Source organism: Eumetopias jubatus, unplaced genomic scaffold (assembly GCF_037043125.1).
Source record: "Eumetopias jubatus isolate StellerSeaLion01/CBP00866 unplaced genomic scaffold, mEumJub1_p1.0 scaffold_3, whole genome shotgun sequence".
NCBI lineage: Eukaryota > Metazoa > Chordata > Mammalia > Carnivora > Otariidae > Eumetopias > Eumetopias jubatus.
Genome location: NW_028274809.1, coordinates 77531273 through 77547054, shown reverse-complemented (window position 1 = coordinate 77547054; position 15782 = coordinate 77531273). Strand labels below are relative to the sequence as shown.

Genomic DNA, 15782 nt, shown 5'->3' with positions numbered 1-15782 from the left:
AACCTATCATCATCCAATTTGAAACGGTGTGCGTATTGGCAATATGTAAAAAAGTGTGTGTAGCATGCACAGAAGTGAAAAATGGAAATAATTTACTAGAGGAACCCTAAATTTATGATATGTCATTGCATGATCACCTGCATAAATCTGCATAATGGGACATCCATTTTTTTTAATGCCTTTAAAGATATAGCTTTGAAAGTTGCCCTTTTTTCATCTTCACCCATTTTCTGTCTATATTGGTTTCCTTTCCCCGGAAGTTGACTCTCACCTCTGTTCTCTCCCACACAGAATATGCCAAGTGTGGCAGGGACAGGGATTGAGGGGATGGGGTGGGGAGGAATGTGAAGGCTTTGTTTTCCCTGTAAACCCATAGACTTTTTGCTGCAATGACTATGCTAACCTGGTATCATTTGACAGAGAGGATAAAGTGGTCAACCATGGTGGGTTTTTATCTTACTCTTTCCTAAATCACCTAGGGGTGTCTGGGCCAGATCAAAGACCCAGGGAGCATCTTGGGGCTTAGAAAAAGAGGGTTAGCTGTGTGAAATCAGACTTCTCAGAGGCAGGACATGTCACACTCCAGCCGTCTTGTTAGGGACCGTGTGGCTTGTTCCTGCCCTTTGAAAGTTGTGTTTAAGGCACTTAACGCTCAAAGGCAGCAAGTGAGGGTGGAAGAGCCTATGAGGGCGCTGAGCTGAAGAAAGAGAAGCTAATGATAGTCTTTATCCCTGAATCAAAATATATGCACATTAGCATTTTGAGTCAAGAGAATTGTGCCTCTAGATGTACTTGGTACTTCCTGCGCCCCCCTTCCTTTTTTTTTTTTTTTTTTTTTTGATTTTCTTATTTGTGAGTCATTTGCCTCCTTATCTACTTTGTGGTTAAACTCCCTGAGTTGGAGGCGCTGGTGGTTAAATGGCAGGTCCACGGGGTGTCCCGGACATTTCTACTGTTTAGAGGCTGTGTGTCTGGGAAGTCAACCCGGAAGGCATTCCAATGGTGGTGGTTCTCAGCTCCTACAGGAGTGTTTTTATGAGCCACTGGGATAGAAAACGTAGAACTGAGACGGCTCTGAAGACTCTGGAGCGGAGGGTGTCTTTGCATTCTAAAATGAATACCTCCGTGCCCAGCCCCGGGGAGGCCTGCTGCACATCTGCCACTGAGGGCCACTTTCAGTGGTGCGGCCAGAGCCCACAGGCCAGACCCACGGAGAAGCCTTAGAGAAGGCGTAAGAGGCTTGAGTTTCACGAGCAGCTAGTCCATGCCTTTTCATAGTGAGTGCCAGCCTTTCTTTAGTCTCCTACCAGTTATAAAAAGAAAATTCATTGATTCATTCATTGATTCATTCATTGATTCATTCATTTTACTCTTTCAAGGCTTCTAGTTATTAGCACTTAAAAAATCTCCCATGCCTCCTGAGATCTAGTGGTATAGGGAGAATAATTAAGATTAATCAGCTGAAAGTATCCCGGGGCAGATGCCGGGAGCTGGTGTATGTGGTGGTCTGGAAGGGAAATTTCAGTGGGACCAGTGACCAGCTCTTGCGAGGCCCGACAGGTGGTTCTTTCACTTGCCACTCTAGGTCTCTTTTAAATTAAAGTTTATTTGCTTCCCTGTGGCTGTGTTGGGTGCCTACATTTTGTGATAGCATGCCTGAGGCACGTGGGGGAAAATAAAGAGATAAGCTGTCTGCTTTTCCTGGTTGGCTGTCCCTGGGATTACCTGCAAGCCTGAGTTTGCTTCATGGAGATGATAGAACTACAAGAAAGAATGAGCTTGAGGGTAAAACAAACGAACAAACAAAAACAAAGGAGAAAGAGCCCCCAAAAGAATTTTAAAACAGGCATCCTGAGTCCACCAGATTTTTTTCTTCCTTTATGACAAAGATTTTGAGGGGTTGCTCAGCCTTAAAGTTAAAATTCGATTGTGTTGTTCTAATAGTTTACAAAACTGGCTTCCACAGTAGCTATCAGCCTATTTTTTTTTTCTTGGTGCTTATGGAGGAAAGCAACCAGTTTTGGAATGCATTTGGTGGATGTACCTCAAATTCCATTTCTGTGATGGTAGCAGACCTTTTGACTTACTATTTATTGAAGTTTTCAAACCTAGAGAAGGTTTAATCAGGTATCATACATTCTTTGAAGAGGAATGCCCTGGAGGAAATCTGTAATGGGGGCTAACAGGTGTTTATCTTCAATACCTGAAGGTTTGGTTTGACCACTCTGCTTCATCTTTAGGAGTTATTATGAAGTACAAATGAAAACCAGTAAAAATTCTCAGTGAACTGCATTCATACCCACCATTCAAAGGCAAGGTGATACTATTTAAAGTGAATTAAAAAAAAAAAAAAAAGAAAACATGATATGTCATGTCTTGGCTTTGCCAATGTTATGTGGTGCCTGCAAGTTTTTAAGAGGTTTTAACATTCATGGAAAAAATTAAGCAAAGCATTATCCCTATTGAATTTCCAGGAGCCCCTAAACACTGGTTTCTCATTGGCTAGTTGAGTGTTTTCTATGGCTTAGTGTGCCAAGAAGGAGTTGAATATGGATTTGGAATCATGCCTGGATTTCACTGCGTGTGTCGTCACGTCCCGTGCCTGTCGCATTCCCTGTGCAGTCTTGGCTCCTTTAACAGGCTGTGGGTCAGTTGTGGTGGAAAATGTACATTTAGCAAGTTCCTTTTTTAGAATACTTCTTACACGTTATCTTAAGTTTCCTAAGTAGTAAAATGCAAGGGAAGCGCATGTATACCTTTTGCCCCCTCTTCTTGCACGTTGAAATTCTGTGGTGGTTTTTTTGAAAGATTTATTTATTTTAGGGAGAGAGTGTGTGGGGGGTTGGAGGGAGCAGAGGGAGAGAGAGTCTTGGAGCAGACTCCCCGCTGAGTGCAGAGCCTGTCCCGGGGCTCCATCCCAGGACCCTGAGATCATCACCTGAGCTGAAACCAAGAGTCAGACGCTTAACCGACTACATCACCCAGGTGCCCTAAAATGCTGTGGTTTTCTTAGTTGCTCTATGGAAAAGTTCCTACTAGGTGTGATGGAGTCTGGGCCTTCCTCCATTACTCCTTTTGGTGAATGTTTCTGTCAGAACAGTAACAGTGTTCAGTGGGCTCTCTCATGGCAGAGTGTGTGATGAACCTCTGTAATGTGTTTATTTTTTAACAGATGGGTCAGAGAGTTTCTGAACGAAGAAAACAGAGGTCTTGATGTTCTAGTGGAATATCTATCGTTTGCGCAGTACGCGGTCACGTAAGTAAAACTGGGCTTGTTGGCTTTTGAATTTCATGTGGTCATAGAAGATGGAAGAGAGTGGCAAAATTATATACTGCACTGAGGGGAGAAACCCAGAAGCAGATGTGGTAAGGTTTAAGGAGGCTTGTTTCTACTCAAGTAACTAAAAGCAAATCACATATTCATTATTAGAAATGTTTTTAAGGCAGAAATAAAACAGGGGAGTAAAAATCACCCTTAGAGTAGAGTCCTTATTTTAAAAAGTGCTTTCTTTATAGTGCTCAGGTTACATATATCCATATGGTAGAATACCCTGGCAGTCATTGAAAGAGGTGTATGCTGTATTTTTGAGTGAATAAAACAAGACACAGAAAATAACTTTTTTGTTAAAAAAATTATATGTATGTATATGTATGTGTATATTTGTATGTGCTAGTAAATGCAGAGAAAATGATTGCAGATAAACCAAATCAAGTGGGATTGGAAGAAAGAGTAAACAAGAGGCTTTCCTTTTTCTACTTTATATGTATTTGTATTGTTTTGACTTCCCCTTCATAAGGTGAAGGGGAAAAATTGCAGCAGAGCAGGAAAGAAAATCAATTTACTTAGCCTTGTTTTTTGTTAATTCATAAAATTTTCCCATTTGCTAGGTTTCTGGAATGATTTACAACAGAAATTTCCTTCTTTAGTCAAAGAATATTGCGGTATCCACAGATTGTCTCTGTCTCTCTCTGTCTCTCTCACACGCGCGCGCGCACACACACGCACGCGCACACGCACGCGCGCGCACACACGCACACACACACACACACACACACACACACACACACAGACTGAGGAAGTAATACTGTATTTTTAATTTGACCGGAAGACATTTGGGCCCAGGTGGTGTTTTTTCTCCCCTCAATGCTTCTTTTAAAAGCAGTAACTTGTTTTTCATATTGCATCACTCCAAAGAAGTTCTAAGACTTAACCAGATGTTATAATCCTCAGCACTTCCTTGAGAATTCATGAGGAGGAAGCTGTAATTACTCCTTTTTAGTGGATGCAAAAATTACAGTATAAACTGAAACTGACTTGTTCAGTTTCAGGTTTGAGATCTCCTGTATATGATACGGAGTAGAGTAAGAAACACCGATAGGCAAGTTCTTATCTTTCTAAGAAATTGTCCTCTGAAATACAATCCTAATTTTTATAGCATATTCTTCCAAAGTTGTTTCTTATCTGTGTCCATTGTGTCAAAAACTGCTAACCTCTCTTACACTTAATATTATATGCCAAAACACGATAATATTACCCTGCTGCATAGTTTAAAATCTGGAGGAAAAGTTATGGAATTAAGGAAGAGCTAAGAGACTTCATTTGTAATGGAAAAGGATGGCATGCTATGTATTACGTGTTGGCTGTAATTAACCTTTTACCTACATCACAGTAAAGCTTATGCACCCAGTTTTCCCAGACGTACCCTCACCTCAGACCAATGGGAAAGGGCAGTGCTACCATTAGGGAATTCTAGGTACAGTGTAAGATCAAACCCAGCAGATCAGAACTCAGAGCTTTGGTTTCCTTCTCTACTTTTTTTTTTTTTTTGGCATTACTTTTATATTCTCTGCTTATTAGTTTTGGTTTTGTGTTGTTTAATTTAGCAAATTATATATAGAGACATAATTTATGTTCTTTCTTGAGACTAATGGGCTGAAAAATTTCTTACTGTCCTAGCCCTGGTAATGTGCACCAACTGGCTCATGCTCCGTTCCTAAAACAGGATGCTTCACCAACGTGTGCATTTCCTTCTTCTGCTCCATGAGGTGGGCGACCTGAGAGGAGCATAAGCCTGTGGGACAGCAGAACGGCGTGGGGGACTACAGAGTGACTTGGCGAGAATGTTGATGACATGGGTGATCTTGGGGTGCCCCCTTGGCTTACCTTTTCCAATATCAGTTGTAGGCTTCTGTTTTTAGTGTTTAAGGATTTGATTACTCAATCCCACCTCTTTCCTATTCAGCTCTGCTTCCTGCATCCAAAGGCGTGACAAAATTGCCAGATGCATTCACTGACAATCCTCAGTGGCTGCCGCCTGGATTAGTATTTAATAGAGGGACAGCATCGCCTAGTTTACAGATGACGGTTCTAACAAAATATTTTATTTTGGCGATGGTACCCTTATAAAGAATCATTCTTGTTATTGCCAATATGTATTGTTACTGTCTTTTCTGAGATGGCTGCCCAGATTTTCCATCTGGTATTAATTATAGCTGCCTTCTGTTTATTCTCTGTCTGATCAGGTGTTGCTGGGTGGAACTAGAGGTACAAACAATTGATAAAATATATATATATATATATACACACACACACACACACACACATATACATACATACATATATATATATATACACACACACATATATATATATATATATATAATTTTTTGAGAAGGCAGAGCTCCTGTCTTTGGGAGGGGAAAATGCACAGAACACAAAGGCCTGGCTGTTTAAAAATTTTGTTCCTAAAATTATACAAGAATGAGCAACTTAACTTACCATTTATTCTAACATGGTCAACATGAGTAATAACCTCAAAAAATGTCAGAGAAACACCAGTCCTGCTTTAAAGAGCACCACATTGGGAAGAGATTCCAAAATCAAAGCAAATCCATAACTTTGCAAGTAATGTATCACATATGGTTGGAAAAGTACACTTGCCAACGCACTAGGAGAAAATGCTCAGTGAAAATTGATGGGTAGGAATAAATTAGTATAAGCCTACATATTGACTTGTTAAAGCAAAATGAAGACAGCTGTAAGACCTGTCCTTCCCCTTTCACCATAGCAGTGTTAGCCATTGGTAAGTTAGTAAGCCTTGTGGTAAAATACAAATAATACAGTACTATTTATTTTTTCGACTCTTCTTTTGCCTTGCCCAGTATTTGTCATTTTGGATTTTCGAAGCTAACTCTGAGTCCGTGGAAATTCTTTTTGCATTGCCTTTTCGGTTTTCTTTGTTTGCAAGGACTGCCCATTATCGGGCGTGGATGCATCATAGGAAGGAGCCAGTTAGGCACATCCATGTATTTGTGTGACTGTCCACCTTTAAGTCTTCAGTGGCATTTCTCTTTTGTTTTAGTTTTGATTTCGAAAGCGTGGAAAGCACTGTGGAGAGCTCGGTGGACAAATCAAAGCCCTGGAGTAGGTCCATCGAAGATCTGCACAGAGGGAGCAACCTGCCCTCCCCCGTGGGCAACAGTGTGTCCCGCTCGGGAAGACATTCTGCGCTGAGGTGAGTTCTGGGAACCAGGAGGGAGGCGCGTTCGGTAGGCGACGCTGGGACCGCAAGTGCCTCGCTTCTGTTGATGATCCTGGGCTACGCAGTGCTGTATCTTTCCACACAGCCCTTGCATCTGCAAGGATGCAAATGGGAAATTTCTTTGGCAGTTCATGGGATCATCTCTTGGACAATACTCTACAGCTTTAAATAGTTTTTGGGAAACACCAGCCCTTCATTTGGTGCAGAAAGAGAATTCTGCTGCCGAATGATAGAGCGCAGCAGGCTCCATAGACAAGTTTTTGAAACCAGGGAGATGCTGACTTCGTGATTGGCTCTGTTTTCTGGGTAGAGGCAGCACCTCTTGAGATTTGAGGATCTCAGGGATTCCTTGTTGACTCTTTATATGCTTCTCCCCTCCCTTCTTCCAGTGGTAGCTCAGGCGTGTGTTCTGTGGGACGTGTTCTTAGAGGTGCAAAATGCTCTAGTCATCATTTTTATTGATTAAGTGCTTTTAGGCAGTGTTCCTTTGGTTAAGTGTGCTCAGTTGTCAACCTTTTGTTTCCTCCTAAGGCTTCTTCTCTAGTCTTTCATGGCTGAAATGCCACCATGCTAAGGAAGGATGGGTGCTGAGCGCCTATATGACTAATGGGTATAATATCACTGAGATTGTTTATTCACTCATACATACAGTCATTCATTCACTGAAAAATATTTTTGAGCTTCCATAATTTGCCAGGCACTGTACTTAGAGTTAAGATACATGGATGGGTAAATCAGAACTCCTGCCTGTCAACATAGAGATGACATCCAGAGCAAGTTCATAAATAGTTGAATAAACATTTTATTAATTATCCCCCCTTCCCCACTGTTGCTTATTCTTCGTAACTAGAAAAATTTATGTCACTTACTTCAGGCTTGATCTGGCAAGTGGATGTTGTTCCTGTCAGTGTTGAAGATTCCCATAGGTATTGGGTCAATGGTAGTAGGGTCCATGTGTCAAGTTGTAAATCAGTGAAAGTGTGGCTTGCAGACTTTTCATATTATTAGTCTTTTAATTACCTCTTGTCCCTTTGACTTGGGTTTTGGTCAAAGAAAGTTAATATCTTGATAATGAAGTTCAGTTTTGCCGAAGGGTTTGGTATTTGAATATGATGCTTCCAATCAACCATTCAGATTTTCCATGTTTGGAAATGCCAAAAATATTAATGGGTTTTGAATGGTTTAATAATAATGAAGAACAGTGTTTCAGTCCATCTTGTGGTATTTGCAACAGGCCAAGAGCTCTATAACTAGCTAGACTGCATCAACTTTACATGCGGACAAGGCTGATTTAGAAGTTGAAGAAAGGGTAGTCGTGTGTGAAGAATTCCCTTAATGACCTTTGTATGTGAAATGGAAATTCTTACCATTAGTATAGATATAATTATATGTAAGGAATTTAATCACAAAGCACATTTTAATTTGCTTTTTTATCATTTCTTACCTGGAATGTATCACCTATTGGCCAGCTACCACCTCAATAAGGATTCGTTTTTCTGATTACTAATTCGTTAGGCCTAATTTTGAATTATCGAAGACTGTTCATTGAGAGCACATTGTGGAAGAGTCAATAAAATATGGGAATATCTTCGATTTGAGGAGAACTGTAGTCCTGCACTCTAGAAGGCATAGTACAGGGAGATCCGTGTCTAGCCTGACTTGCTTGACTGTTGGCTCAAGGTAGAACTCGCTAGAATTCATTTCAAATTGGAAAAATAGACCCGAAGTGTGTAAAGATAGACATGATGGAAATGCTCTTCTGAGAAACTCAGCAAGTATCTGACCTTTTTGGTTGGCAGATGTGCTAGAAGATGACCAACTAAGAAACCAACATCCCATTCTTCTGTCTCACGTTTGAACAGTTTCGGGCTGAGGAATGGAACATTTGGGTTTCCTTTGACTCTTCCTTCATGGGTTCTAGTAACTGAAGAAAATCAATGTGGCAGTAACTTTCATGCCCCCTTACTGACCTGAAGCTTAGACTTTTGTTTTTGTTTTTAAACAATGTATATCAATGATATTCCAGTTCTTGTGATTCGTGGATTTGTGCCTGGATTCTAATTCTGTATTTGGTCATTTGATAGCATCTGTGACTTAAACAAACAAACAAACAGCAATCAGAAGTACAGGCGTATGGTACATGTTGCTGTTCATAGACCCAAAGATTGTTTACATTTTTTTTCTCTTCCTCCTCCTCTCCCCTTTTCTTTCTCTGTTCCCCATACTTCCTTCACTTTTTGGCTTTCATTTCATTGTCCTTCTTTTCCATTCTGCCATCTCCTTTCTGATTGTCTTTGCCTCCTCTACTTTGTCCTTTCTCATCCTACTGTCTCCTCTTCCTCCTGTTCTATTCATTCCTTACACCACCACCAGATGGGTTTCTCTGCCTGAGTATCTTCAGTTCAAATGCCACCAGAGCTGCTTCTCTCCTTGTTGCCTCTGGAGCAGCTTCAGTTTACACACTGATGATGAGGCTTCAAACTGGAACATCTCGTAAGTCACTGGTGAACATGACGCCCACGAGAGCTCGTCGTGCATGGTGGCAGGGTATAGTGACTGCTCCCCATGTTATAATATGATAACCTCGTGGCTTTCCATCACCCTGTACTGGAATGAAGCCCACTGCCTTTTAAACTTTGATGCACTCTTGTTATCATATTATGATTCCTCAATTTAAGAATTTGACCCTGTAAGGTGTATTGTATTCATGTTGCAATTTTTTGGGAAAGCATAGAAGGGTATTCATGTTCTGTAGCTTATTCTGGTAGCTTTGTTTGATGGGAATATGTCTTTATTCAAATGTAGATTTTAGTTCCTTGTCTTAATCTCCAGATGATAATGTAGATTGAGTTATCTTATCCTCTATCACTTGGCAAAAAGTGTTAGTTAAACTTGGAAGGGGAAATGAGATTTCAAGAAATTTAAAAACACTTTGTAAATGGGGCTTGATTAAAGAAAAAGAAAAACACCGTTTTTAAAGAAAATTGTGATGTTGACGCACACTCTCCTCTTTCTATTCAGACGTTATTTTTTAACTATTTAAAATGGATTAGTAGAAATTTTAGAACATGACGTTCACCTTCAGTTATATCAGCTATTAAATGCTGTATTACATGAATTTGTCAGCTTGGCCAGTGGTAACAATGTTGATATTGATGCAGTAGAGACCGGAATTGTGTGGTCTTGTAAGCTTAGAGTCTTGTGTGCCTTCAGTAAAGATTTCTGTTAACATGGCTATAGGTAGCTAAAATAAATGATGCTGTAAATGCACATGTGTACATGCTGGGTTTTTGAAGACAAAGGTTGTATTCAGATATAAGAGAAAGTAATTTTTTAATTTTTAAGAATGATTACTTCATGCCATTAGACTTAAATAAGGAGTGACATAGACAATAAATAACTGTTTTGAGTTTTTAAAGAAATCCATGGAGCGCTGAGCCTGGAAGAAAGGGTCAGATTTTATTTTATTTTATTTATTTATTTATTTTTAAAGATTTTATTTATTTATTTGAGAAAGAGAGAATGAGAGACAGAGAGCATGAGAGGGAAGAGGGTCAGAGGGAGAAGCAGACTCCCCGCTGAGCAGGGAGCCCGATGTGGGACTCGATCCCGGGACTCCAGGATCATGACCTGAGCCGAAGGCAGTCGCTTAACCAACTGAGCCACCCAGGCGCCCTGAAAGGGTCAGATTTTAAATGGGACTTTGGGTGACGCCAGAGTTGACGTTTGGGGTGAGGAAAGTACTTCTGGTGGAAGTAAAGTGAAGAAGCATGAGATGAGCAAAAGCTTACATCAAAGGTCAGGCATGTTTGGGAAAGAGGGAAGAACCTGTCCTTTCTGGAGCAGAAGCTTTGTGATGGGGTAGAGGGTGATTTAAATGGCGAGATTGGGTCATATACATCCAAAGCTGGAAAGGCCTTGAGGGTCACCCCGATTCACCCTTCCCAGTGTGGTGAGGAGACCAACACCCACATTTCCTCTAAGATGTTAACTTCTGTAAGTATTTATTCTTGAGATCCCCCAGAACAAATTTCATTGTTTTTCTTGAGATTATTATCTTAAAGGAATGGCATTTCCTGAATAGTCATCATTCTATTGACTACCTCTCTCTTTAGTGAATTTACATGAAGAGATGAAGAGTTCAAATTTAGATCCTTGTTGATAAGCATTTTCCCCCCTGTGGGACTAATTTTTTAAAGTAATTTAAAAATAGGCACAGAGGAGAGCCTGGGTGGCTCAGTCGTTAAGTGTCTGCCTTCGGCTCAGGTCATGATCCCAGGGTCCTGGGATCGAGCCCTGTGTTGGGCTCCCTGCTCCGCGGGAAGCCTGCTTCTCCCTCTCCCACTCCCCCTGCCTGTGTTCCCTCTCTCGCTGTCTCTCTCTCTCTCTGTCAAATAAATAAAATCTTAAAAATAGGCACAGAGATGTAGATAACATTGATATAGTTTTTATTGGGGAGGAAAACATTGAGTGTCTACTGTGTGCCAGGCACTGTTCTGAGGGCCTTCGGTGATTTCCCGCTCACAGTGGTTTTATGAGATATGACGACTGTTATCCCTGAAAAGAAACCGAGGTCTCTAGTGGTTAAGCAGCTTGCCTGGGATCAAACAGCGAGTATAGGAGGTAGGGTGTGAAGTGAGCCAGCCTGACTCCAACTTCCAAACCATGTCATCCTGCACAGGATGATTTTCTTCTCCTTCAGAAAGAGCCTGTTTTAATATCAGGCTGTCCACGTGTCTTTATGGGGGTTGTACCCTGCAGGAGGGGCTTTTGCAAATCCTTCTCAGAATTTGTGCCTTTTTCTACTTCACACAAAGATGCCAGAGGATCTAGTGGAGACCTTGGTTAGTGTGCTGGTTAGAAAGCTGGTCAATCTAGCTATTACAAAACAAGTTAACACAAAAGACGAAAAAAGTGTTTCCTAAACAAATGACAGGAGTAAGACAAAAAGTTCTGTATTTATACAATTTCATTGTTACCTATTTGCAGATGGGAAGGCATTGAAGGGGGGAAGCTTATTAAATGAAAAAAGTGACTTTTTTTTTTTTTTAACCAAAGGGGAGATTATGAGTGAGCTTTTCTCAAATTTTTGTTTTTATGATGTTTTAGAACTGACCTAAAATACATGTAGCATATACTTGTGAACCAGGGAGAGGCCACATAATAAAGAACCTTGAATTTTGGAGTTTGGTTTTTATCTGGTAGGCAGTGGAATAGGAAGTCACATGAGGTGGTTGATCTTTTCAGGTGTGTAGGGTCTGGGGGGAATGTACTGGGTGTTGATTGGAGGAAAAGATTGCTATTGCTTGGACCTATGCAGGCGGTACCTGAAAAACATAGAGCAAAAGCTAAGTAAGAAGATGTTCCAGAATTGACTTGGTGGTCATAGTGGTAAAGAGAAAATTTTGCATATGCTTGATTAGGAGAGAAATAGAATCATTAGTAGAAATAGCAAAGTTGGAGTCTGGAAGGGTTCTCGAATGTGATTAGTTGGCTGCGGTTTGTCAATGAGGCATTGCGCTAAGACCTTACTCTCCAAGGAGTTACCTAGTTCCTGCAGACCGATTTCCGTGTGTGCACCATTGGCCCATAATTTGATTAGGCTTGATTGCAATAAATGCTTGTGTTCACAGTTTTCCTGATTTTATGTAGATATATGGGAACACTGACTCTGTACCAGTTTGCTTATAAAGTAAGCGGTATTCTAGAAGAGTGGAGCTCTCGGAAGCGCTTTTACGTTCTTTTGTTTCCTTTTTTTTTTTTTAAGATTTTATTTATTTATTTGAGAGTGAGAAAGAGAGAGAGAGAGCACATGAGAGGGGAGAGGGTCAGAGGGAGAAGCAGACTCCCTGCTGAGCAGGGAGCCCGATGCAGGACTTGATCCCAGGACTCCAGGATCTTGACCTGAGCCGAAGGCAGTCGTTTAACCAACTGAGCCACCCAGGCGCCCTCAAGTTATTTTATTTCAACAGTAGCATTTTACCTTCAATTTTAATTGTTGGGGGAAGAAAATCATGTAACCTCTTAACTTTAAACCACTACAGTATGAGATAAAAAAGATCTGTGAATTGTATAGTTGGAAGCTAAAGCACTTTTTACTTTGATTCACAACAAGGAGAACTCAGTTCTTTTCATTGTCCGGTTTATATAAATTAGGGATATAATTTCTAAAATGATCACTGTTCTCTATTCTCTTCCCTCTTCTGCCCCCCAGGTTAGACAAAATCAACTCAGATCCTTGATAGTCTTCAGTATTGAGAGTTGTAATCTTTATTTTGTTCTACATATGTTCCTTCTTCTTAACTCCTTGTATTCTAACTTTCCATATGGAACGATATTGAGAAATCTAATCTATTTCCGTAAGGTCCAACTTACAGGGGGGAAAACTACAAAGAAAAATATATTAAAAATTTTTTCTCAGAGTTTGAGTTCTCTCTTCATCAGATAAGATGACAGATACTGACTGAAATTTTTATTAACACTGAATTTAGAAAGAGAGAAAAGGAAAGTAAAGAATAAAGGTAAAGTAAGGTTAAAAAGGCAAAAAAAAAGGGGGGGTAAGAGTAAAGGAGTGGGAGAAAAAAGAATAAGAAGCCAGTCATTATAGGTAACACCTGAATATTGTTTCTGAGGGAAGAGAGATGTTGAAGAAACTCTTTAACCTGATAGACTTTTGTCCTGAAGATCTGAGGTTCCAGAAAACGCAGTAATTATCTATAAAGACTTTCTAAATTTGCAGACTCTGTAAAAATGATCTGCAACTACAGACTTTCAGTTTTACTTTTCAGCACATTCTGTAAGCAGAAACAACTGAAGGTGTTGGGTTGTTGTGTTTCAGATTTTTGTATTTGTTTATTTGAAGTAAAAAGAGAAAACTGTACTTGGATTAAGAATGTGCATTTCAACTTTTCAGCTGGGAGCTTGTTTTAATGGCCCTGCTAGTGAAAATGGTGACAGCTTTAATTATAGCTTGTGGTGTACCATACAGGCAGATTTGTCAAGCATTTCCCACTATGAGAAACACGGATTTCACTTGTTCCATCTCTTCATTGGGTCTTTCCTCCAATGGAGGACCAACTGAGAGAGGCTATGATATGGAAGTCACCTGGCCAATGCATTGTTGAGGGTCTGTCTCACAGGTACTCTGGTTGGTAGAGATGATAGGCTCTGGGACCTGCCGCCCATGTTAGGAGATTAAATTAATTCCTGTAAAGAACTTGGCTCAATAGTGAGTAGTCAGTCAGTGTTAATCACATAGGATTGAGATAAAAATGGAAGATGACTCCGGAACTTCCTACAGCTGTGGTCCTGTACCTTCATCAGCATGACTTATAACATACAGAAAGATCCTTAAACTGGGGTGCCTGAGTGGCTCAGTCGGTTAAGCGTTTGCCTTTGGCTCAGGTCATGATCCCGGGGTCCTGGGATTGAGCCCCACATCAAGCTCCCTGCTCAGCGGGGAACCTGCTTCTCCCTCTGCCTCTGCCTCTCTCTCTCTCTCTCTCTCTCTCTCTCTGTCTGTCATGAATACATAAATAAAATCTTAAAAGAAAAAAGATCCTTACACTGTATAAGATCTGTGGCTGATAAAGGACACATCTTCATGAAATCTTTTGGGAGGTATTCAAGGATTATTAGTCCCATTTTCCAGATGGGGAAGCCAAGGCTCAGAGAAGTTATCCATACCTAGTGATAGAGCCAGGATTTAGAATCAGTCTTCTGACTCCTATGTCAAGTGTTTTTATGATTTGATTGAGAAAACATGTGTATGTGTGTTCTTGCACCCTGGCATATGCTAAGTGTCCTGAGTCTCTAACCAAAACCAAAGTATGGAGCTTTCAAGGCTAGAGTGACGATAAAACCTAGGGGAGATTCATGATGTGGTCTGGCTGTGGAAAAGCTGTGAGTAAGACCTGGAGGAGGGGCTATGGAAGCGGGGGAAGGAGGGAGATGGTAATGAGCAGTGGCTCAGTGCTAAGACCACATGGTTTGTTTAGGAAACAGTGAATAGATGAGTCTGGCTGGAAGCAGTTTAGAGCCAGTTTATGTAATATTTTGAAGGCCAGGCTAAGGAATGGTCATTTTAGCTCATTGGCAATGATCTATTGAAGGTTTGTGAAAAAGGGGGGGTAATTTGGGATAAACATAGAAATATTTCTATTTAAAGGTCACAGGAGAGAGATGGTTTCCTTGAACACGCCTCACATAGGAATATATACAGATTAATTAGCAACTCAATAGCAAATGCCTTTATCAAAGGGAATATAATGAAAAATCAGAAAATTCAGACGAATACTGGCTCTCCATTGATATGATGGGTTGGCAGCCTGTTTAGTCACTTATTCTGTTCAAAAAGTATATATGGAAATATTTTGATTCATAGGTTCTGTTCTAGTTGTTAGCTGGTCCTGTGATGGGAAATGTAGACAAATGGAAACTTTCAATAACTGATAAAGTTCATTAGGAGGTTTGTGTGTCTGCCTGTCTCTGTCTCCCTGTGCCTTCCCCATCCTTTGTTTCCCTCTCTCTCTTTACCTCCACTTTGAACTGTCTGGGTTCAACTCTTTCAGCTCTGTTTCTTTTGGCTGTGGAGACCGTCAGAACGTGCTTGCTTCATTTTTCTTAGCATCGTATATTTTATGAGTTTAATTGATAGAAGAAATATGCCCAAGTGATGTCATGTCTGAAGGGTGACAGAGGAAACCTAAAACCCCAAATCTTGGTAAAGTTATATTAAGGCCAGACCTTGGAACCCTAAAAGACTAGTAATATTAGGCCAAATTATGTGAATAGCCAGTTGGCATTGCATCCCGGTTGAGTTGAACCCTTATCTTAAGCTTCCAAGGAAGTTCTAATTACTATTGTTTGTTTATAGGTAGATATTAGTTTGATATCTGAATAGTTAGACTGTTTGAAAATACTTTTTTAAGAGAAAAAAATACACCTTTCCTTTTGCCTGTTGCCGTTAGGACTTCAGTAGTACAAACTTCACACGTATTGGCAAGAAAGGTCTACAGACTTTTGAAAAACCTTTTTTGCCAGACTCTGGGAAAGTCTGGTTTAGGTCAGTTCAGGAACTACTCATTCAAGGTTCTGCAGTAATATATTGTCGGTGGAGAGTACAAGGTTACAGGGAGAGGCAGACCTGTCCACAACCCACACACAAGAGGATGTCAATGTCTAGAAATACGGATATGTTGTTAAAACAATAGATTGCTGATCAGGCTTATTGCAAAGTAT

The 15782-nt window shown here is 40.5% G+C and overlaps 1 protein-coding gene across 4 annotated transcripts in view; it reads left to right on the top strand.

Moving 5' to 3' along the window:
* The window catches only part of FMNL2 (formin like 2), a 300782-nt gene that overhangs the window by 208337 nt on the left and 76663 nt on the right, over nucleotides 1-15782 (top strand). For all 4 annotated transcript variants that reach the window (XM_028113079.2, XM_028113081.2, XM_028113080.2 and 1 more), the window contains exons 5-6: nucleotides 3173-3256; nucleotides 6363-6515. In XM_028113079.2, coding sequence (XP_027968880.1) covers nucleotides 3173-3256; nucleotides 6363-6515 — 237 coding nt within the window. The remainder of the gene's footprint in view (nucleotides 1-3172; nucleotides 3257-6362; nucleotides 6516-15782) is intronic.